This window comes from Poecilia reticulata, chromosome 17 (genome assembly GCF_904066995.2).
Source record: "Poecilia reticulata chromosome 17, P_reticulata-male-v2, whole genome shotgun sequence".
NCBI classification, from domain to species: domain Eukaryota; kingdom Metazoa; phylum Chordata; class Actinopteri; order Cyprinodontiformes; family Poeciliidae; genus Poecilia; species Poecilia reticulata.
Window position 1 is genome coordinate 29,442,028 of NC_088846.1, and position 24,887 is coordinate 29,466,914.

Consider the following 24,887-nt stretch of genomic DNA (forward strand, 5'->3'; position numbering starts at 1 on the left):
GGCTGGAGTTGTGTTTTTCTGGACTGGAGGTTCTGCAGAGTTCTGTAAACCCAAATAGATTTTCTGATTGTTGGTCAGGGTTCATTATTCCAATGTTCTCCTTTATTTTTCTGGTTTAAATGTTGTTCTCTGAGTTCCAGGAACCATAAAGTTTTTCACTGCTGATGTTTTCATTTCATTCTTTTATAGCACTTACATGTTTCTCCACATGAAAATCTAAACTTTTCTGGTCACCAATAGTTTGGCTTTAATATTTGCATTGATGAATTTGAATGTTCTTGTTTCTCTTCCTCTGGTGGAGAACAGATGTTGTTGTTTAAATCAGTTCAGATTCAAGTGAACTGAACTTCCATTTTCTTTAAGATCCAAAGAAAAAACTGAAACCAACATCAAATTCAAACTGATAATCTTTCACTGCAGATCAGGAAAATAAATGTCTACTTTTCTCTCTCTGACTTTCTTCAATAAAACAAACTGATTACAGAGAAATGTGGAAAGTTTTCTGTTAATTATAAATTGTGAGTTCTGATGTTTGGCTTCTCCTTCATAGAGAATAATCTGATTTCTGCTGCAGAAATATTATATTTAAGCTTCTATTAAACTGATCAGTTAATCTGTCAATGCAAACAAACATCAAGTAAATTAGTTATTTTTATCTATAGATGTTCTGAAAGGTTGTTGTGCCGCTTTTTTATATATATTTTGCTGTAAAAGTATTTTCCACTCTTACTTGTATCAAGCAACCAAGTAAAAACTTTCAGATTATTTGTAAGTTCTGCCATCAATGTCCATTTTCTGTAGTTTGATTATTAATGTTTCTTTCTGCTTCATGTCATGGAGCTTTGCTACATCTAGACAAACTGCTGCTATTCACTCTATTATCCTGAGCTTCTTTTGTTTTAAACCAATGTAAACAAAGTCCAGGGTTCATAATTCCTCCACTTCCTAAATCCTCTTTGATACTTAGATGAGGAATCATCAGATTCAGAGTAAAAAGGTTCAACTTTCATTTATCCTTTTCTGCATGTATGTATTTTGGAAAATATCAGCTCTAACACTGTTGCTTTTTCTTCACTGCTTCCTGCTGCTGTTACATCACTAATTAAAACAGGAACAACCAGAGTCTGTTCTTACACCATTCATTCTGTTAACCCTCTTCCACATTTTCCCTGAGCCTGATATTCCTGCTCTTCAACAAACGTTGAAACTGGGAGGAACAACAGCTGCTGAAGCTGAAAGCTGATTGGCTGAAGTCTCCCTGCACTGACACGTGATTGGAAGATCAGAGCTCAGCCCAGTTTCTGTTCTCAGGACATGAAACTCGCACAGTCGCTGTGACTGAGAGCAGAAATGGAGCAGAATCAGATGGACCAAGAAACTTTCTCCTGTTCGATCTGTTTGGATCTACTGAAGGATCCGGTGACGATTCCCTGTGGACACAGCTACTGTATGAACTGTATTAAAAGACACTGGGATGTAGAGGATCAAAAACGAATCCAGAGCTGCCCTCAGTGCAGGAAAACCTTCATACCGAGGCCTGTTCTAGAGAAAAACATCATGCTAGCAGCTTTAGTGGAGCAGCTGAAGAAGACTGGACTCCAAGCTGCTCCTGCTGATCACTGCTATGCTGGACCTGAAGATGTGGCCTGTGATTTCTGCACTGGAAGAAAACTGAAAGCCATCAAGTCCTGTTTAGTCTGTCTGGCCTCTTACTGTGAGAAACACCTTCAGCCTCATTATGAAGTGGCTCCTTTAAAGAAACACAAGCTGGTGGAGCCGTCCAAGAACCTCCAGGAGAACATCTGCTCTAAGCATGATGAGGTGATGAAGATGTTCTGCCGCACTGATCAGAAGTGTATCTGTAGTCTCTGCTCTGTGGAGGAACATAAAGGCCATGACACAGTGTCAGCTGCAGCAGAAAGGACTGAGAGGCAGAGAGAGCTGGAGGAGAGACGAGGAAACATCCAGCAGAGAATCCAGGACAGAGAGAAAGATGTGAAGCTGCTTCAACAGGAGGTGGAGGCCATCAATCACTCTGCTGATAAAACAGTGGAGGACAGTGAGAAGATCTTCACTGAGATGATCCGTCTCCTCCAGAAAAGAAGCTCTGATGTGAAGCAGCAGATCAGATCCCAGCAGGAAACTGAAGTGAGTCGAGTCAAAGATGTTCAGGAGAAGCTGGAGCAGGAGATCAGTGAGCTGAAGAGGAAAGACGCTGAGCTGGAGCAGCTCTCACACACAGAGGATCACAACCAGTTTCTCCTCAACTACCCCTCACTGCCAGCACTCAGGGAGTCGACACACTCATCCAGCATCAACATCCGTCCTCTGAGACACTTTCAGGACGTGACAGCAGCTGTGTCAGAGCTCAGAGACAAACTACAGGACGTCCTGAGAGACTCATGGACAAACATCTCACTGATGGTCACTGAGGTGGATGTTCTACTGTCAGGACCAGAACCAAAGACCAGAGCTGGATTCTTAAAGTATTCATGTGAAATCAACCTGGATCCAAACACAGCAAACACACAGCTGGTTCTATCAGGGGGGAACAGGAAGGTGACCCTTCTGAATCAACCTCAGTCTCATTCCAGTCATCCAGACAGATTCACTAATTGGTTTCAGGTTCTGAGTAAAGAGAGTCTGACTGGACGTCGTTACTGGGAGGTGGAGAGGAGAGGTAATGTTTTTGTAGCAGTAGCATACAAGAACATCAGCAGATCAGGAAGTGGGACTGAATGTGGATTTGGAAATAATGATAAATCTTGGGCTTTAAATTGTGTAAGTCCTGAATTTGGTCACAACAACATCTGGACCTCCGTCTCAGGTCCAGTTTCCTCCAGAGTCGGAGTGTACCTGGACCACAGAGCAGGTATTCTGTCCTTCTACAGCGTCTCTAAATCCATGACTCTGATCCACAGAGTCCAGACCAGATTCACTCAGCCGCTACTGGCTGGAGTTCGGGTTAGAGGGACTGGAGGTTCTGCAGAGTTCTGTAAACCCAAATAGATTTTCTTTCTTTGGATTATTGATCAGGATTCATTCTATTTCTTCTTCATGTTTCTTTATTTAAATGTTGTTCTCTGAGTTCCAGGAACCATAAAAGTTTTCACTGTTTTCTTTCATTCTTATGTGACAGGAATGTTTCTCCACATGAAAATCTAAACTTCCCTGGACTCAAAGTGTTGGTTTAATTTTTGTATTGATGTGTTTGGAGGTTCTGGTTTCTCTTTCTCTGTTCTGGAGAACAAATGTTGTTCTTGTTTAAATCAGTTGATATTGAAATTAACTGAACTTTCTTCTTTTTTCTTCACCGTGATCCAAAGAAGAAAATTAGTCTATCATCAACTTACAACTGGTGCCATTTTCTGTTAAATTATTTAGATGCAGATCAGGAAAATAAATGTCTACTTTTCTCTCTCTGACTTTCTTCAATAAAACAAACTGATTACAGAGAAATGTGTAAAGTTTTCTGTTAATTATAAATTGTGAGTTCTGATGTTTGGCTTCTCCTTCATAGAGAATAATCTGATTTCTGCTGCAGAAATATTATATTTAAGCTTCTATTAAACTGATCAGTTAATCTGTCAATGCAAACAAACATCAAGTCAATTAGTTATTATCTATAGATGAGTGGCCTTTAGTACTTAGTGTTGGAGCTATTTATTCTTTATCCACTTGAATTTTGTTAGTTTATTCTTAAATTAATATTTTTTGTATTAATTATGGAGTTTATTTGTAGAAACGTAGAAACTGTAGAGAAACGTGACCCCAGAGCCTTAGTGGAGGCTTGGTGGGACTTTTATTGGATGTTTGGTGTGGAAAACAATCACCACGACACTCATCCTGATGTAGTTTATCATTTATATTTAAGATATTTAAAGCAAGATTGCTGTGAAGTTACATGTAGACCTGTCGCGATAAACGATAAATCAATTAATCGGACGATAAAAAAACCTATCGAGATCATTATAATTATCGTCTTTATCGTCTCTTCCTGCCGTTTTTTCTTTCTGTTGATGACGCTGAATGAAAAAGGTTCAGCTCCGGTGCTCTCCACTGATCCTCCCTTCTTCATTTCCTTAGTCTAATGTCCAGCGCACATTACACGAGCTGTCGGCCCATTTTCAAACCCTGAGAGACACATTAGCCGACAGAAATCCCAGGTATAACGGTTCGATCGGGTTCGATCAGGTTCGATCGGGTTCGTCGTGCCGAGTGGTGTCCAGCCACATGGGCACAAAATAATGGCTACAAGTCCAGTTAACTCATTTTAAAATCAGGCATTAATCAATGCTTTACTAGAATCTACCTGTGATGCATGTGGCTCAGCGTAAAGTCCTGACTGAATGAAAATCATTATAACCTATTTATGTCACGTTAACGAAGAACAGCTGAAAACCTGCCGGGTTCATTTGGCTCCAACTCCTCCCCTGGTCATTTCTATATTATTTGCAGGAAACGTTGAATAAACATGAATGTTGTTTCCACATATCATCTCCGATGTCAGCTGGACTTCGGGTTGCGCCGTTTCAGCTGTTTGGGATTCTCCTCGGTAATTTCCCCTCAGAAAGCAGGAGGAGGATCCGCGCCTTCTGATTGGCTACCTGTCACATTAAGCGTTAAGCTCCCAGTCGGGGAAAACCCCTGATTTAGATCGGAGCGGCCACGACGATCTACCGTAACACACCACACACCGCAGGATGATCGGTTAGATCGGCCAACGATCAAAGATTATCTTAAGGGGAAAATAGGGGCAAAAAATGGTGTAGAGTGATGAACTATTGGATTAGGTAGAAGGATGTGCCGGTTTTCTCTATTTAAATCTAGAGATTACTGAAGGGCAATACAGACTTCATAATCTGCACTCTTTTGGTTGAATGCAACCAAAAGAGTGCATTCAACCAACATAAAGCCACTTTGGCTTTATGTTGTTTAGTTTTTATTCAAGTACGTTTTTTGTTAATGGAGACTGAGAATCCATTTTATTTTTTTTTTTGGTTGTTTTGTTTATTTAGTGGATCAAATCCAGTGTTACATGTTATTTTGAAAATAAATATCAGGAAATCGCATGTATTATTAGTCATTTCCATTAAATCAGTGTCAAAAGGTCTTGAAACAATATTATGGTTTATCGCAATAATTTTAGACAATTAATCGTCCAGCAAAATTTGTTATCGTGACAGGCTTAGTTACGGGTTTTATTATAATATATATTCCATAACTTGAGAATAAACTCGGTAAATATGTAATTCCTGGTCTTAAATGAGGAGACTGTGTTGTTCAGTGGTGGAAATGAGACTCGGTCAGAAACTCCCAGCCGCAGAGGTTCTCCTTTAATAAACTCTCACAAACCTCATCAAGCCGCTGATTTAGAAAACATGAGTCCAAACAACCTGTAACGGTTCTGGAGTTAGGGAGACAAAGTAGATCTGTCTCAGTCCATAGAAGCAGTGGCGCATACTTATGACATCACTAGCAATAACTCGTGCTCTCTTAAAGAGACACTACACAATTACGGTTGTTACAAGACGGGTTGTTTCCAGTTCTGTTCCTTATTCTGCAGGCTGTAAAACCCTGATCACCCTCCCTCAGGCTTCTGCAGATTTAAATCTGTGTTCAGCTCCTCTCTGACCACAGATCTCCTCATTTCCTCCTCTGAAGACCTAAAACAGAAACACAGCTCTGACACACCTGTAACAGGAACAAGAAGAGCAACAAGGTGCTGCAGATTTCCATGTTTTCCAGTCAGGCTAACATATATTAGGATGAACATTAACATGCTTTAGAAGACTAAACCCCCAGATCTGGAAAAAGAAGTGTGATCTTTGAAAAATACTAAATATCTGCTAAATATCTATAAAATTCAGCAGGTTGTGAGGATTTGATTTGCACAGACTCCTTTCAAAGATCCACACAAACTGCTGCAGCCGCTGTGTTAACACTAAGGACTCCTCCCTGTTTTAATGGAAACACAAATAAAGTTTAGTAGCCGGATATTCCTGTTCTTCAACAAACGTTGAAACTGGGAAGAACAACAGCTGCTGAAGCTGAAAGCTGATTGGCTGCAGCCTCTCTGCACTGACACGTGATTGGTAGATCAGAGCTCAACCCAGTTTCTGTTCTCAGGAAATGAAACTCACACAGTCGCTGTGACTGAGAGCAGAAATGGAGCAGAATCAGATGGACCAAGAAACTTTGTCCTGTTCGATCTGTTTGGATCTACTGAAGGATCCGGTGACGATTCCCTGTGGACACAGCTACTGTATGAACTGTATTAAAAGCTTCTGGGATGAAGGTGAGGAGAAGAAAAGCTGCCACTGTCCTCAATGCAGGCACTCCTTCACAGAGAGGCCTTTACTGCAGAAGAGCACAATGCTAGCAGCTTTAGTGGAGCAGCTGAAGAAGACTGGACTCCAAGCTGCTCCTGCTGATCTCTGCTATGCTGGACCTGAAGATGTGGCCTGTGATTTCTGTACTGGAAGAAAACTGAAGGCCATCAAGTCCTGTTTAGTCTGTTTGGCCTCTTACTGTGAGAAACACCTTCAGCCTCATCATGATGTGGCTCCTTTAAAGAAACACAAGCTGGTGGAGCCGTCCAAGAACCTCCAGGAGAACATCTGCTCTAAGCATGACGAGGTGATGAAGATATTCTGCCGCACTGATCAGAAGTCTATCTGTAGTCTCTGTTTACTAGATGACCATAAAGGTCATGACACAGTGTCAGCTGCAGCAGAAAGGACTGAGAGGCAGAGAGAGCTGGAGGAGAGACGAGGAAACATCCAGCAGAGAATCCAGGACAGAGAGAAAGATGTGAAGCTGCTTCAACAGGAGGTGGAGGCCATCAATCACTCTGCTGATAAAACAGTGGAGGACAGTGAGAAGATCTTCACTGAGCTGATCCGTCTCCTCCAGAAAAGAAGCTCTGATGTGAAGCAGCAGATCAGATCCCAGCAGGAAACTGAAGTGAGTCGAGTCAAAGATGTTCAGGAGAAGCTGGAGCAGGAGATCAGTGAGCTGAAGAGGAAAGACGCTGAGCTGGAGCAGCTCTCACACACAGAGGATCACAACCAGTTTCTCCTCAACTACCCCTCACTGCCAGCACTCAGGGAGTCGACACACTCATCCAGCATCAACATCCGTCCTCTGAGACACTTTGAGGACGTGACAGCAGCTGTGTCAGAGCTCAGAGACAAACTACAGGACGTCCTGAGAGACTCATGGACAAACATCTCACTGATGGTCACTGAGGTGGATGTTTTACTGTCAGAACCAGAACCAAAGACCAGAGATGGATTCTTAAAATATTCATGTGAAATCAACCTGGATCCAAACACAGCAAACACAAAGCTGGTTCTATCAGAGGGGAACAGGAAGGTTACAGCGATGAATCAACATCAGTCTTATCCAAGTCATCCAGACAGATTCACTGATTGGTTTCAGGTTCTGAGTAAAGAGAGTCTGACTGGACGTTGTTACTGGGAGGTGGAGAGGAGCGGGTCATGGGTTTTTGTTGCAGTAGCATACAAGAACATCAGCAGATCAGGAAGAGGGAATGAATGTGGATTTGGACGTAATGACAAATCTTGGGCTTTAAATTGTGAAAGTTCTAAATTTGGTCACAACAACATCTGGACCTCCATCTCAGGTCCAGTTTCCTCCAGAGTCGGAGTGTACCTGGACCACAGAGCAGGTATTCTGTCCTTCTACAGCGTCTCTGAATCCATGACTCTGATCCATAGAGTCCAGACCAGATTCACTGAGCCGCTACTGGCTGGAGTTTTGACTGTAGGTTCTGCAGAGTTCTGTAAACCCAAATAAATTTTCTCCCTGATATTTTCTTTTGTCTGGAAAGTGATTTATCAATCAGAGAAATAGAGATGTGTTAAAATGGTCTTAAAGTTTCACTTGTTTCGTGTTTGAAATGAACATTTTTCTCTCTGAAGCTGTTATTAGACTGTTAACCTGAAAACCTTCATGAAGCCTCAGATTCTCTGTAAAAACTCTGAAAAGACTGTAATGAATGACAACAGAAGAAAATAAATGAATTCATATAATCTGAAGTCAAATGAGTCTGAGTCGTTTTATTACAGGCAGAAACTCTGACGTAGAGATAAAACCAGATATTTGGTTTTTAAACATATAAATAAAATGATTAAAATACTGAAACAAGACAGAAAGTCTTTTCCATAAATTAATCCGACTGTCAGGATTCACTTTCCTTTCTAATCCCTGAATGTTCTTCCAGAATCTCACAGATTTATAAACTTTGTTTTGTAAAAAGAAAAACATTTTAATATTCTGTTCACAAGTTTGTATTTTGCAGAATGAAAACAATCTTTGCTCTGATGGATCATCCAGGTTTCATCCTGGTTTTCCAGGTTCCTGTAATTTAGATCAAATTTTGCTCCAATAAAACATTAAAAACATTTTATTATATCCTGACTTCACTTTGGAATCACAGCTGTAAAGTTTAATGCAGATTTCCTCATTATAGTCTTTAAATTAATCACTCTGCTTCATTTTTCACTCACTAAAAAGCAAAAGTAATGAAGATGTTGAGCTCATTTGATCTGTTTTCCACCTGGCATTTGGTGATCTGTGCTTTATAATGAAGTCTTAAATGCTGGAGTTTCCCACAGTCTGTCATGAGCACCTGAACGCCTCACAGCTGCGTTGAAATGTTTCCTCCTGCAGCCTGAGGCGAGTCAGTGGGAACAACAGGCTGCGTACGTTCAGCTCAGAAAGTTGAATATTTCTGCTCCTGAATTCAGGCAGAAAACAAAGTCAGCTCCATTTAAACATATATTTATGAAGTTTATGCCAAAGACATGAAAAACAACACGACCTGAAATCAGTTGGTTCCAGATCTCAGTGTTTGTTCCCTCAGTTATGAGATATGAAATTAAACATTTTAGTTTTTTACTATAAAACTGTTTATTACTGTATATTTTCTTAGTGTTGGTGATGAAATCAGAATCATTCTGTGACTTATTTACTCTGGTGTTTAAAAAGTTGTTACATTTTTATTTTAATCGTATTAATCTGTAATTTTATTGTTTTATGTTGTTAAACTCAGATTTTTACATAGTGAAAATTAAAAACAAACAATTTTATTAATTAATTTGTGTGAAATAGATTATCACTGCTGGACACAAAACAAATCTTATAAGAGTTAATGTAAGAATGTTTAATGTTTTCAATCAAAAATCCTTATTTTAGTTTGTAGTTACCTCAGATTAAAGTTTTCATCTTTTCTTCCTTTAAGGAAAAACTGCTCAGCTTAATGGTTTGTTTGGGTGAATTGACCCTTTAATATAAACTGGCAGCAGGTTCAGAGTTTACAGTAACTGAACACAAATCCATCATCATTCCTGCTGGAGGCAGATTCAATGTTTCTGTCCTCTCTGCACCTGGATTATAAAACCCTGGATCCACTTCCGGTTTCTCTTCCTGCGTTTGGAAACAACCTGACATCTGTAGAGACTAAAGCTACTGATAAATCTAACATTTGAGAACAGTCAACAAACCGGAAATGATTGGCCAAATAAAATCTCTATGTCTTTGTAAATGCCGCCACCTAGTGTCCAACTGCAGGTAATACAGAGCAGGAGAGAAGCGTTTATGTTTTAGTAAGTTTTAGTCTGTGGACGTAATCTGTCAGTCATTCTAGGCGGTTTGTCAGGAACTGACCAATCGACGGTCGCTATTTGTCCAGAAGTCCACGCCCCTTATCAGGAGGAACATTTCCAAAACCCAAACAGAGTCTGGAATAAATGGATCAAGGCCTGCAGGCTGCAGCCAACCTCATGTTCGGCTGAATGAAGCTGAACTAACACGTTTGTCTGCACTAAAGTAAACTGGTTGTAAACATCATAATGACACAGAATGATAGTCAAACCAATAATCAATAAGTAAAGGCAGTTCTATGGCATGATGACAATGTCATGCAGTAGCTGCTGTATTTACATTTAAGCACCTTTTCATGCTAAGTTTTATTTTTAGCATCTTTCTGAAGGCTGATTTTCTCTTTTTCTTTAAAGTCGTCTCTCACTGGTTTTGTACGATTAAATGCTGCCTGACTGCATTTAATCACATTTACATCCAGGGAGAGGTAGAGTCCCTCACTCTCCATCTGGCTGAGGAAGATTTGGGCTTATTGTTGTTTCCCATAAATAATCTCTCAGACCTGATGATGATCCACAGAGGATTTTCCTGCCTGTCGACTCAAAAGGCAGAAATGACTTGAAAAAAGCATCGAGTTTCACTACATCTGCCATTATTTGTTTGTCTGAGGTTTGATATACTTCTGCATTATGGCGTCACTTTTCTTCTTCTTCTTCTTCTTCTTGTTGGTTTTTATTGGCGGTTGGCAACAAACTTTCAGTAGCATCACCGCCTCTTACTGGTATGGATTGTGGCTCGTGATGATCTATAAACTTTCACTTCATACATAATCCTTACTTTATGCTTCTGACTAATCTAACACTCACACATACATACCTACTTATATTACCCTTATTGCATATAGTTTTTTACACCACTCTTTGTTCTTCTTAACACATTCTCTACCATCCTGCCCTAATCAAATTCTATGAAATAACCTTGTTTTTTTAAGAAATCGAATAATTATTTGAACATGTTTGCTTCCCAATTCTCTCCTCAAAAATTCTGTTAAATTGAACCTTTCTTTAATCTCTTCACATTCTCTCAACATATATCTTCTATCTTCTTCATATTTATAACACTCTAAAAAAAACATGTTCTATTGTTTCAAACTTTTCACAATACTCACACTTTCCAGTTTTATGCTTCTGGATATTGAAAAGTGAATAATTAAGCCCTGTATGACCAAACCTTAATCTTGTTGTTATTCTATCCTCCTTCCTGTTTCTTCTTCCTTTTCTTGTCCTCCCTACAACCTTCTGAATCTTATAAACCATCTTCCTGTTACCCCTTCATCCCACCTTCTTTGCCATATTTTCATCAGCTCTTCTTTAGCTTTACTTTTCCCTTCAGACTTACTCGTCTTAACTGTAAAACTGATGGGACTATGAATTGCCTTCTTTGCCATTTTATCGGCTTTCTCGTTTCCTACCACCCCTATATGTGCTGGAACCCACACAAATGTAACTACTAACCCCATATTTTGTAATCATGATATATTTCTAATAATATGTCTCTCCTACAATCCGTATTATAATATTTTATGCTTGTTAAAGCCGAGCTTGAATCAGAGCAAATTATTGCTTGCGTTGGTTTTACTTCCTCAATCCATTGTAAAGCCAATAGAATTGCTCACATTTCACCTGTATAGATTGACAGCCCATCCGTAATTCGCTTCCCTATATTCAAATTGAATTCTGGAATTGTACATGCTATTCCTATTTTTCCTTCAATTTTTGATGCATCTGTATAAATGTGGACATAACTATAGTAATCATTTACATGTGATTGCACTGAGTATCTATACCGTTTGATTTGTCTTGTTTCTTTACCATTAAAGACAAATCGACTGGTTTCTGGCAGCATCCAGGGTGGTATAACTGATATTGGATCTATTTGACTAATTTCTACAGTATCCATTTTAAATTCCTTAACGTCTTTTCCAATTTTCCATCCATAACTCCTCATCTCTTTCTTTTCCTTTTCCCAGCATGATTTTAAAATTTCCCGGGTTGGATGTTCACATTTATGCCCCATCAAATTTAACCAATAATTAATTCCTAATTAAATCTCCTCAGATCTAGTGGCGTTTCTCCCATTTCTACTTCTAATGCTGTTGTTGGCGTTGTTTTGAAAGCTCCCGTACATAATCTTAATGCTTGGTGTTGAATACTGTCTAATTTATCCAGATGAGTTTTAGCTGCTGACCTGTAAACTAAACATCCAAAATCAAGGTCCGATCTTATCGTCCCTGTATTAATCTGTTTTAACGCTCGTCTGTCTGCCCCCCAATCATTACCAGCCAAACATCTTAATATATTCAATTTGTTCTTACATTTATCTACAATCTTTTGGATGTGGATACTCCACTTTAATTTCTCATCAAACCACAACCCCAGAAATTTTATACTCTTTACCTGTTCAATTTTTTGATTATATAACTTTAATTCTATTACCTTGTTTATTTTTTTTTTGGAGAAAAAACAATTACTTTCGTTTTATCCACTGAGAATTTAAATCCCCATTGCAATGCCCACAGCTCTATATCAACAATGACCTTTTGTATCTTTTTCCCTATAAACTCCATATTCTTCCCTCTTTTCCATACGGCTCCATCATCTGCAAAGAGTGAGCATCCCACATCCCTTCCAATATTTTTAAATATGTCATTAATCATCACAGAAAACAGTAAAGGACTTATAATGCTCCCTGTGGCGTACCATTTTCCACTACATATTTACCTGAAACTACCTCTCCAATTTTTACCTGTAATTTCCTGTTTGTTAGAAAGTCTTTAATCCATTCATATATTTTTCCTTTAATCCCCAATTTGTATAATTTAATGAATAAACCCTCTACCCACATCATATCATATCAATCAATCAATCAAATTTTATTTGTATAGCACATTTCAGCAGCAAGGCATTTCAAAGTGCTTTACTTAAAATAAAAACAGAAATAATCAGTGAGAAAGAGAGAGATTTAAAAAAAAAAAAAAAACAAAATAAAAAAAAAAAAAAAAAAAAAACATTACATATTTAAAACGTCGAAAAGAAAGAAAAAAAAATTAAAAACATTAAAGACATAAAAACATGGAAGACATCAAAACCGGCACTCTAACCCTAATTTAGCCATAAGCAACTCTAAACAGGTGGGTTTTAAGTTGAGATTTAAAGGCTCTCAGTGTTTCAGCTTTTTTACAGTTTTCTGGAAGTTTGTTCCAAATCTGTGGTGCGTAGAAACTGAATGCTGCTTCTCCTCGTCTGGTTCTGGTTCTGCGGATGCAGAGCAGACCAGAACCAGAAGATCTGAGGGGTCTAGATGGTTGGTACAGTAATAACAGATCTTTAAGGTATTGTGGTGCTAAACCGTTCAGTGATTTATAAACTAACATCAATATTTTAAAGTCTATTCTCTGAGCTGCAGGGAGCCAGTGTAGGGACTTTAAAACTGGTGTTATGTCTCTATCTTCCTGGTTTTAGTGAGAACCCGAGCAGCAGCATCTGGATCAGCTGCAGATGTTTGATTGATTTATTAGTCAGACCTGTGAAGACGCTATTGCAGTAATCAATGCGGCTAAAGATGAGTTTCTCTAGATCGTGCTGAGACATCAGTCCTCTAATCCTTGAGATGTTCTTCAGGTGATAGAAGGCCGACTTTGTGACCGTCTTAATGTGGCTCTGAAGGTTCAGGTCAGAGTCCATCACTACTCCCAGGTTTCGGGCTGATCGCTGGTTTTCAGTTGTAATAACTGAAGCTGTGCATTGATTCTAGTTCGCCAAAGATAATAACTTCAGTTTTGTTTCTGTTCAGCTGGAGAAAGTTTTGGCACATCCACACATTGATCTGTTCTAAGCATCTATTCAGTGACTGGATGGGGTCAAAGGTCACCTGGTGACATCGTGATGTAGAGCTGTGTATCATCCGCATAATTGTGGTAGCTAATCCTATGTCCTGTTATAACCTTAGCCAGTGGCAGAATATAAATATTGAAAAGAAGGGGTCCTAGGATTGAACCTTGGGGTACCCCACATGTGACCTTTGACCTCTCTGATGAGAAGTGTCCGATTGAAACAAAGAAATCTCTGTTCTTTATGTAAGATTCAAACCAGTTGAGCACTGGACCGGAGAGTCCGACCCAACTCTCCAGTCGATTCAGTAAAATGTCGTGGTCAACAGTGTCGAAAGCTGCACTGAGGTCCAACAGAACCAGCACTGTGGTTCTCCCACAGTCTGTATTTATATGGATGTCATTGAACACTTTTACAAGGGCCGTCTCCGTGCTGTAGTCACGGAATTACTAGCAATAACAATAACTCTAATATAAAAGGTTTGGAAATTAATAACCAGAAAATAATCATTAATCAATTTGCAGATGATGCAACCCTCTTCCTAAAAAATAAAGAACAAATTCCTCTAGCTTTAAAGGAAATAAAGTTGTTCTCTCAAGCCTCAGGGCTGCAGCTAAACATAAATAAATGTGAAATTATGAGTATCCATAACTGTTCTGATTCTTCAATTTCCGATATTCCTGTTAAAAATGAAATTAAATATTTAGGAATGTGGATTACTAAATGTCAAGCTACTAGTGTAAGAAAAAATGTACAAGACAACATTGATAAATGTGGCAAAACCTTAAATAATTGGCTTCAGAGAGATTTGACGTTGTTTGGTAGAACATTATTAACAAAAACTGAGTCCTTATCCAGGCTGACGTATCCTGCATATTCCTTAGCCGTCCCTCCAAATCTCATAAAACAGATTAACAGAATAAACTTTAACTTCATTTGGAAAAACAAACACCATTACATCAGAAAAAGAGATTTGTTAAAGGATTATGAGGAAGGTGGTATTAAGGCATCGATTTTGAAATTATGAATGGGACTTTAAAAATGAGATGGCTTCAGTCCCTTTTAAAAAACGGTAAATTTGGTTTGTTGTTCCATCGTTCGTATTTCAGGAAGTTGGAGGTATTGAGTTGTTATTGAAATGTGATTTTAAATTATCTAAACTCCCCCTAAAAATCTCTGCTTTCCATCAACAGGTTCTGTTACAGTGGAAGTTGATGTTTAAACACAACTTCAGCCCCATAATGTCCCACTGTGGAACAACAGAGCCATTCTATGTAGAAAATCTATATTCATGAATGACTGGTGGAATAAACAGATCTGGTCAATTACTCACTTATTGGATGGAAATGGTGAAATTCTCAGTTTGGAGGAATTTAACAGAAAATATGGAACTGACTGTTCACTAACAAATCATAAGAAAGTATTACGTAGCATCTCTGATGTCCTTTTATTGTCAGTTAAGAACAATTTATCTAATTTCTGTATTCCAAGACTCCACAAGATTCAAATTGAGTATGTGGAGATTAGAGATAATAAATGCAATAACAAGTTTTTGAACCAGTATTCAATAAATAACATGTACCCAGAAAGAACAAAAAGCTCTTACAAAATTTTAACAAATCTATGAGAGTCAAAATAAGGACAAATTATTTGAAATTTCCAATTCCTCCCAAACATAAAGAACTACATTTTAAAATTATAAATAACATATATCCTTCAAATGAATTCTTAAAAGTGAGATTTAATTTTAATGTAGAGAATTGTGGTTTTTGTACAACTCATTTGGAAACAACTAAACATTTGTTTTATGGATGTAAAGAAGTATTAAACTTATGGGATCAACTTTGTAACTTTCTGTCTTCTAAGACAATAAATTTGGATTTTGTTTCCTTACAAAACATTCAATTCGGCTTATTCATTAAAGATAAAAATCTGGAGTTTTTAGTCAATGTTCTGATTATTACAACAAAATATTATATCCATAAATGTCGTTATGCAAAATGCTCCATCTCAATCAATGCTCTTAAAAATGAACTCTCCTTTTTTAGGAGTTGTCTAAAAAAGATGCAGTTAAATTGTATGAGTTAATGAAAGATTTTAGTTTGTAGCCCCCTAACGGGTTTTGTTTTGGTTTTTTGTTGTTGTTTCTTTCTTGAGCCTTTGAAATCAATGTGATTTGTTAACATTAGGAGTTGTGATCTATAATATTTGATTGTTTTGAAATGTTGTGAGTTTTTGTCACTGTTATTCTTATATACGAATAAAAAAAAAAGCATCTATCTGCAGCAGGTTTCGCTCAACAGAGAAGCAGTGGCGCATACTTATGACATCACTAGCAATAACTCGTGCTCTCTTAAAGAGACACTACACAATTACGGTTGTTACAAGACGGGTTGTTTCCAGTTCTGTTCCTTATTCTGCAGGCTGTAAAACCCTGATCACCCTCCCTCAGGCTTCTGCAGATTTAAATCTGTGTTCAGCTCCTCTCTGACCACAGATCTCCTCATTTCCTCCTCTGAAGACCTAAAACAGAAACACAGCTCTGACACACCTGTAACAGGAACAAGAAGAGCAACAAGGTGCTGCAGATTTCCATGTTTTCCAGTCAGGCTAACATATATTAGGATGAACATTAACATGCTTTAGAAGACTAAACCCCCAGATCTGGAAAAAGAAGTGTGATCTTTGAAAAATACTAAATATCTGCTAAATATCTATAAAATTCAGCAGGTTGTGAGGATTTGATTTGCACAGACTCCTTTCAAAGATCCACACAAACTGCTGCAGCCGCTGTGTTAACACTAAGGACTCCTCCCTGTTTTAATGGAGACACAAATGCAGTTTAGTAGCCTGATATTCCTGCTCTTCAACAAACGTTGAAACTGGGAGGAACAACAGCTGCTGAAGCTGAAAGCTGATTGGCTGCAGCCTCTCTGCACTGACACGTGATTGGTAGATCAGAGCTCAACCCAGTTTCTGTTCTCAGGAAATGAAACTCACACAGTCGCTGTGACTGAGAGCAGAAATGGAGCAGAATCAGATGGACCGAGAAACTTTGTCCTGTTCGATCTGTTTGGATCTACTGAAGGATCCGGTGACGATTCCCTGTGGACACAGCTACTGTATGAACTGTATTAAAAGCTTCTGGGATGAAGGTGAGGAGAAGAAAAGCTGCCACTGCCCTCAATGCAGAGAGACATTCACACCGAGGCCTGTTTTAAAGAAGAGCACCATGCTAGCAGCTTTAGTGGAGCAGCTGAAGAAGACTGGACTCCAAGCTGCTCCTGCTGATCACTGCTATGCTGGACCTGAAGATGTGGCCTGTGATTTCTGTACTGGAAGAAAACTGAAAGCCATCAAGTCCTGTTTATTCTGTCTGGCCTCTTACTGTGAGAAACACCTTCAGCCTCATTATGATGTGGTTCCTTTAAAGAAACACAAGCTGGTGGAGCCGTCCAAGAACCTCCAGGAGAACATCTGCTCTACGCATGATGAGGTGATGAAGATATTCTGCCGCACTGATCAGAAGTGTATCTGTAGTCTCTGTTTACTAGATGACCATAAAGGCCATGACACAGTGTCAGCTGCAGCAGAAAGGACTGAGAGGCAGAGAGAGCTGGAGGAGAGACGAGGAAACATCCAGCAGAGAATCCAGGACAGAGAGAAAGATGTGAAGCTGCTTCAACAGGAGGTGGAGGCCATCAATCACTCTGCTGATAAAACAGTGGAGGACAGTGAGAAGATCTTCACTGAGCTGATCCGTCTCCTCCAGAAAAGAAGCTCTGATGTGAAGCAGCAGATCAGATCCCAGCAGGAAACTGAAGTGAGTCGAGTCAAAGATGTTCAGGAGAAGCTGGAGCAGGAGATCAGTGAGCTGAAGAGGAAAGACGCTGAGCTGGAGCAGCTCTCACACACAGAGGATCACAACCAGTTTCTCCTCAACTACCCCTCACTGCCAGCACTCAGGGAGTCGACACACTCGTCCAGCATCAACATCCGTCCTCTGAGACACTTTGAGGACGTGACAGCAGCTGTGTCAGAGCTCAGAGACAAACTACAGGACGTCCTGAGAGACTCATGGACAAACATCTCACTGATGGTCACTGAGGTGGATGTTCTACTGTCAGAACCAGAACCAAAGACCAGAGCTGGATTCTTAAAATATTCATGCGAAATCAACCTGGATCCAAACACAGCTCACACAATGCTGGTTCTATCAGAGGAGAACAGGAAGGTTACAGTGACGAATCAACGTCAGTCTTATCCAAGTCATCCAGACAGATTCACTTATAGGTTTCAGGTTCTGAGTAAAGAGAGTCTGACTGGACGTTGTTACTGGGAGGTGGAGAGGAGCGGGTCATGGGTTGATGTAGCAGTAGCATACAAGAATATCAGCAGATCAGGAAGAGGGAATGAATGTATATTTGGATATAATGACAAATCTTGGGCTTTAAATTGTAAAAGTTCTGAATTTGGTCACAACAACATCTGGACCTCCGTCTCAGGTCCAGTTTCCTCCAGAGTCGGAGTGTACCTGGACCACAGAGCAGGTATTCTGTCCTTCTACAGCGTCTCTGAATCCATGACTCTGATCCACAGAGTCCAGACCAGATTCACTGAGCCGCTACTGGCTGGAGTTTTGGTTTGTAAAGAAAGTTCTGCAGAGTTCTGTAAACCCAAATAAATTTTCTCCCTGATATTTTCTTTTGTCTACAAAGTGATTTATCAATCAGAGAAATAGAGATGTGTTAAAATGGTCTTAAAGTTTCACTTGTTTCGTGTTTGAAATGAACATTTTTCTCTCTGAAGCTGTTATTAGACTGTTAACCTGAAAACCTTCATGAAGCCTCAGATTCTCTGTAAAAACTCTGAAAAGACTGTAATGAATGAAAACAGAAGAAAATAAATGAATTCATATAATCTGAAGTCAAATGAGTCTGAGTCGTTTTATTACAGGCAGAAACTCTGACGTAGAGATAAAACCAGATATTTGGTTTTTAAACAAATAAAATGATTAAAATACTGAAACAAGACAGAAAGTCTTTTCCATAAATTAATCCGACTGTCAGGATTCACTTTCCTTTCTAATCCCTGAATGTTCTTCCAGAATCTCACAGATTTATAAACTTTGTTTTGTAAAAAGAGACATTTTAATATTCTGTTCACAAGTTTGTATTTTGCAGAATGAAAACAATCTTTGCTCTGATGGATCATCCAGGTTTCATCCTGGTTTTCCAGGTTCCTGTAATTTAGATCCAAGTTTCAAATTTTGCTCCAATAAAACATTAAAAACATTTTATTATATCCTGACTTCACTTTGGAATCACAGCTGTAAAGTTTAATGCAGATTTCCTCATTATAGTCTTTAAATTAATCACTCTGCTTCATTTTTCACTCACTAAAAAGCAAAAGTAATGAAGATGTTGAGCTCATTTGATCTGTTTTCCACCTGGCATTTGGTGATCTGTGCTTTATAATGAAGTCTTAAATGCTGGAGTTTCCCACAGTCTGTCATGAGCACCTGAACGCCTCACAGCTGCGTTGAAACGTTTCCTCCTGCAGCCTGAGGCGAGTCAGTGGGAACAACAGGCTGCGTACGTTCAGCTCAGAAAGTTGAATATTTCTGCTCCTGAATTCAGGCAGAAAACAAAGTCAGCTCCATTTAAACATATATTTATGAAGTTTATGCCAAAGACATGAAAAACAACACGACCTGAAATCAGTTGGTTCCAGATCTCAGTGTTTGTTCCCTCAGTTATGAGATATGAAACTAAACATTTTAGTTTTTTACTATAAAACTGTTTATTACTGTATATTTTCTTAGTGTTGGTAATGAAATCAGAATCATTCTGTGACTTATTTACTCTGGTGTTTAAAAAGTTGTTACATTTTCATTTTAATCGTATTAATCTGTAATTTTATTGTTTTATGTTGTTAAACTCAGATTTTTACATAGTGAAAATTAAAAACAAACATTTTTATTAATTAATTTTGTGTGAAATAGATTATCACTGCTGGACACAAAACAAATCTTACAAGAGTTAATGTAAGAATGTTTAATGTTTTCAATCAAAAATCCTTATTTTAGTTTGTAGTTACCTCAGATTAAAGTTTTCATCTTTTCTTCCTTTAAGGAAAAACTGCTCAGCTTAATGGTTTGTTTGGGTGAATTGACCCTTTAATATAAACTGGCAGCAGGTTCAGAGTTTACAGTAACTGAACACAAATCCATCATCATTCCTGCTGGAGGCAGATTCAATGTTTCTGTCCTCTCTGCACCTGGATTATAAAACCCTGGATCCACTTCCGGTTTCTCTTCCTGCGTTTGGAAACAACCTGACATCTGTAGAGACTAAAGCTACTGATAAATCTAACATTTGAGAACAAACGGTCAACAAACCGGAAATGATTGGCCAAATAAAATCTCTATGTCTTTGTAAATGCCGCCACCTAGTGTCCAACTGCAGGTCATACAGAGCAGGAGAGAAGCGTTTATGTTTTAGTAAGTTTTAGTTTTTCCTCTCCTTGGGCTGCCACCTTATCGTGGTGGAGGGGTTTGAGTGTCCCAATGATCCTAGGAGCTATGCTGTCTGGGGCTTTATGCCCCTGGTAGGGTCACCCAAGGCAGACAGGTCCTAGGTGAGGAACCAGACAAAGCGCAGCCCGAAGACCCCTATGATGAAAACAAACTTTGGACTTCGTTTTCCCTCGCCCGGACGCGGGTCACCGGGGCCCCACTCTGGAGCCAGGCCTGGAGGTGGGGCACGATGGCGAGCGCCTGGTGGCCGGGCTTTTACCCACGGAGCCCGGCCGGGCTCAGCCCGAAGAGGAGACGTGGGTCCCCCTTCCGATGGGCTCACCACCTGTCCGATGGGCCAAAGGGGTCGGGTGCATTGTGCTATGGGCAGCAGCCAAGGGAGGGGACCCTGGCGGTCTGATCCTCGGCTGCAGAAGCTGGCTCTTGGGACGTGGAACGTCACCTCTCTGGTGGGGATGGAGCCGGAGCTAGTGTGCGAGGCTCAGAGGTTCCGGCTAGAAATAGTCGGCCTCACCTCGATGCATGGCTCTGGTTCTGGAACCAGTCTCCTTGAGAGGGGCTGGACGTACTTCCACTCTGGAGTTGCCCACGGTGAGAGGCTCCGGGCTGGAGTGGGCATACTTGTTGCCCCCCATTTGGGCGCCTGTACGTTAAGGTTCACCCCGGTGAACGAGAGGGTAGCCTCCCTCCGCCTACGGGTGGGGGCCGGGTTCTGACTGTTGTTTGTGCTTACGGGCCAAATGGCAGTTCAGATTACCCACCCTTCTTGGAGTCCTTAGAGGGGGTACTGGAGAGTACCCCTCATGGGGACTCCCTTGTTCTACTGGGAGACTTCAACGCTCACGTGGGCAATGACAGTGAGACCTGGAGAGGCGTGGTTGGGAGGAACGGCCCCCCCGATCTGAACCCAAGCGGTGTTCTGTTGTTGGACTTCTGTGCTCGTCACGGATTGTCCATCACGAACACCATGTTCAGGCATAAGGGCGTCCATATGTGCACTTGGCACCAGGACGCCCTAGGCCGCAGTTCGATGATTGACTTTGTCATCGTCTCATCGGATTTGCGGCCGTATGTCTTGGACACTCAGGTGAAGAGAGGTGCGGAGCTGTCCACTGACCACTACCTGGTGACAAGTTGGCTCCGGTGGTGGGGGAGGAAGCCGGTCAGACCTGGCAGGCCCAAACGTGGAGTGAGGGTCTGCTGGGAACGTCTGGCGGAGTCCCCTGTGAGACGGAGCTTCAACTCTCAACTCCGGCAGAACTTCGAACACGTTCCGGGGGAGGTGGGGGACATTGAGTCTGAGTGGACCATGTTCCGTACCTCCATTGCCGAGGCGGCCTATCGGAGCTGCGGCCGCAAGGTTGTTGGTGCCTGTCGCGGCGGCAACCCTCGAACCCGTTGGTGGACACCTTCGGTGAGGGATGCTGTCAAGCTGAAGAAGGAGTCCTACCGGGCCTTTTTGGCCTGTGGGACTCCAGAAGCAGCTGATGGGTACCGGCGGGCGAAACGGCATGCGGCTCGGGTTGTCGCTGAGGCAAAAACTCGGGCGTGGGAGGAGTTTGGAGAGGCCATGGAGACAGACTTCCGTACGGCTTCGAGGTGATTCTGGTCCACCATCTGGCGTCTCAGGAGGGGGAAGCAGTGCAGCACCAACACTGTTTATAGTGGGGATGGTGCGCTGCTGACCTCAACTCGGGACGTTGTGGGCCGGTGGGCGGAATACTTCGAAGACCTCCTCAATCCCACCAACATGCCTTCTGTTGAGGAAGCTGAGCATGGGGACTCTGGGTTGGGCTCTCCAATCTCTGGGGACGAGGTCGCCGAGGTGGTCAAAAAGCTCCTCGGTGGCAGGGCCCCGGGGTGGATGAGATCCGCCCGGAGTTCCTTAAGGCTCTGGATGTTGCAGGGTTGTGTTGGCTTACGCGACTCTGCAATATCGCATGGACATCGGGGGCAGTTCCCCTGGACTGGCAGACTGGGGTGGTGGTCCCCCTGTTTAAAAAGGGGGACCGGAGGGTGTGCTCCAATTACAGGGGGATCACACTCTTAAGCCTCCCTGGTAAGGTCTATTCAGGGGTCCTGGAGAGGAGGGTCCGTCGGATAGTCGAACCTCGGATTCAGGAAGAGCAGTGTGGTTTTCGTCCTGGTCGTGGAACACTGGACCAGCTCTACACCCTCAGCGGGGTCCTGGAGGGTGCATGGGAGTTCGCCCAACCAGTCTACATGTGTTTTGTGGACTTGGAGAAGGCGTTCGACCGTGTCCCTCGGGAGGCCCTGTGGGGGTACTCCGGGAGTATGGGGTACCGGGCCCTTTGATACGGGCTGTCAGGTCCCTGTATGACCGGTGTCAGAGTCTGGTCCGCATTGCAGGCAGTAAGTCGGGCTCGTTTCCAGTGCGAGTTGGACTCCGCCAAGGCTGCCCTTTGTCACCGATTCTGTTCATTACTTTTATGGACAGAATTTCTAGGCGCAGCCGAGGTGTTGAGGGGATCCGTTTTGGTGGCCTTAGGATCGCATCTCTGCTTTTTGCGGATGATGTGGTCCTGTTGGCTTCATCGGAACATGATCTGCGGCTCTCACTGGAGCGGTTCGCAGCCGAGTGTGAAGCGGCCGGGATGAGGCTCAGTGCCTCCAAATCCGAGGCCATGGTCTTAAGCCGGAAAAGGGTAGAGTGCCTTCTCCGGGTCAGGGGGGTCGTCCTGCCTCAAGTGGAGGAGTTTAAGTATCTGGGGATCTTGTTCACGAATGAGGGAAGAATGGAGCGGGAGATCGACAGGCGGATTGGGGCAGCGTCTACTGTGAAGCGGGCGCTGTACCGGTCCGTCGTGGTGAAGAGAGAGCTGAGCCAAAAAGCGAAGCTCTCGATTTACCGGTCGATCTACGTTCCCACCCTCATCTATGGTCATGAGCTTTGGGTCACGACCGAAAGAACGAGATCACGGGTACAAGCGGCCGAAATGGGTTTCCTCCGCAGGGTGGCTGGGCTCTCCCTTAGAGAGAGAAGCTCGGTCATCCGGGAGGGACTCAGAGTAGAGCCGCTGCTCCTCCACGTCGAGAAGAGCCAGTTGAGGTGGCTCGGGCATCTGGTCAGGATGCCTCCTGGACGTCAGGATGCCTCATGAACGCACCACACAAGTGCCTGAATCTAATTGATTGTGGCGCTCGCTGGCTGCCTGTATATAAAGGGCCTCCCTCATCTGGTGACATGACGTTGTTTTCCTTCCGGTTCAGACCTCTGCGTTTGTTGGTGCTGCACGCTGGGTAAAGCAGGCTTCATCTCTCTCCATCAAGCTTATTACTTGTGATTCATTTACATTTTCTGTATAACAGCTGCCAATTAATGCGCGTGCTCAACCAATGCGCTTAACGACACTCTGATCGCCGATCAATCGTCCCTCTGGTAAGAATCTTCCCACACCTGACATTTGTTAGCTTAGCTTTAGCTCAGCTTTTGTTGTATATCCAGGCCGCCTGTACAAGCTCCACGTTTCCTCCTTCCTGTTTGAGGCACTACATAAAGAGCTCAGTGGTAAGTGAAGTGCTGGAGTTTGCATGTTTTTAGATTCCATTTCTAACATTTATTTGTGATAGCCGCTGCTGTTTGTCCTTGACCGGCTGTTTGCCTGCTGTTCTGGTTGTCCACCTGTCATCTGGATCATCTGTCGGCTGCCTACCTGTCGTCCTGTTTGCTGGCTTCCTGCCCGCCGTTTGGATCGGCGTAAAGCGGCTCCTATCACTCGTCCAGTGTGGCTGATTTGGGCTGATTGGTGACCAGCTCGGACTATTCTTCTAGTGCCGCTTTGAGTGGCGTCTGCTACAGCGGATCGGTTCCTCCCAGGACAGACTTTTAATTCGGACTATTGCTGCTTGAGTTGTTGTGGACTGAACTGTATAATTGTATTTGTAATTTGAATGTTTCTTCTATTTTAACAGGAACGGCCAGCTCGTGGTGTTGGTGGTGGACTTTCCGGGTGGTGGTACTACTTCTGGTTTGGTGCACGATTTTCTTTTGTTTTGCTTTGTTTCGTTTGCTGTGTTTCTTTTCTTTTAGGACACTACCCCGAATTTCACTCCCGTGTCTGAGTTGAGCCATAACTGATTTTTAAGGTGTGAGTGATTTTAGATTAGTATTTTTGATTAAACAATTGTGGAATAAATAAAATTGTTGAATTGTGAGATTGTCTAAAGCCTCGTCTGTAGCGGGTCTGTGTGCCTTAAAGGTAAGTTTTTAGTAGTCATTGAAACCAATTTTATCTTTATTAAAATAGTGCTTTTAAATTTAAGTTTCCAATTCTTAACACACTGCTCCCGCCACACTTTGTTTATATTTATATTAAAATCTACCTTTTCTAAATATATTTCACACAAGTATCTAAACTTACTCCAATCTGCCTTATTAAAGTTCAATCTTTCCCTCTATTTTTATACTTATTTCCAATAATTCCTACCCTTGTAGTTATAGGATAATGATCACTACCTACCGTTGTTTCTTTATCAACCGACCATTCACAGATACCAGCTATATCATTTGATACTATTGTTAGATCTAAACTTGATTCCATCCCTGTTCTTAAATTCATTCTTGTACCCTTCTCTCATTAATACAAACTACATTTTTCGTTTCCATCACTCCTTCTATAACCTGTCCATTTTTATCATTACTGTTTCCCCACAGTTGCACGTTTTGCATTGAAATCCCCACAACAAATTACTCTCCCTTCCAAATGATCTAATAATTCCTCCATTACTTCAACCGTTAATGATTTACATGGATTATATGAATGTATTTTAAATTTACTTTCCTGCACCCATACCTCAATTACTATAAATTC

At 41.5% G+C, this 24,887-nt stretch overlaps 2 protein-coding genes, 1 long non-coding RNA gene and 1 pseudogene across 3 annotated transcripts in view; all 4 read left to right on the plus strand.

The window, feature by feature from the left end:
- dnajc1 (DnaJ (Hsp40) homolog, subfamily C, member 1) overlaps window positions 1–24,887 on the plus strand; it is a 274,202-nt gene that overhangs the window by 75,703 nt on the left and 173,612 nt on the right. The gene's annotated exons all lie outside the window — the stretch shown is intronic.
- LOC145547941 (uncharacterized) lies at window positions 1,331–9,073 on the plus strand (annotated as a pseudogene).
- On the plus strand, window positions 15,745–18,443 carry LOC145548026 (tripartite motif-containing protein 16-like). The gene has a single exon (XM_081598461.1). The coding sequence runs from the start codon at window positions 16,543–16,545 to the stop codon at window positions 18,199–18,201; it is 1,659 nt and encodes a 552-aa protein (XP_081454587.1). The 5' UTR covers window positions 15,745–16,542; the 3' UTR covers window positions 18,202–18,443.
- LOC145548132 (uncharacterized) lies at window positions 23,338–24,231 on the plus strand. The gene is made up of 2 exons (XR_014084427.1): window positions 23,338–23,584; window positions 23,989–24,231. It is a non-coding gene; the product is annotated as an uncharacterized LOC145548132 (long non-coding RNA).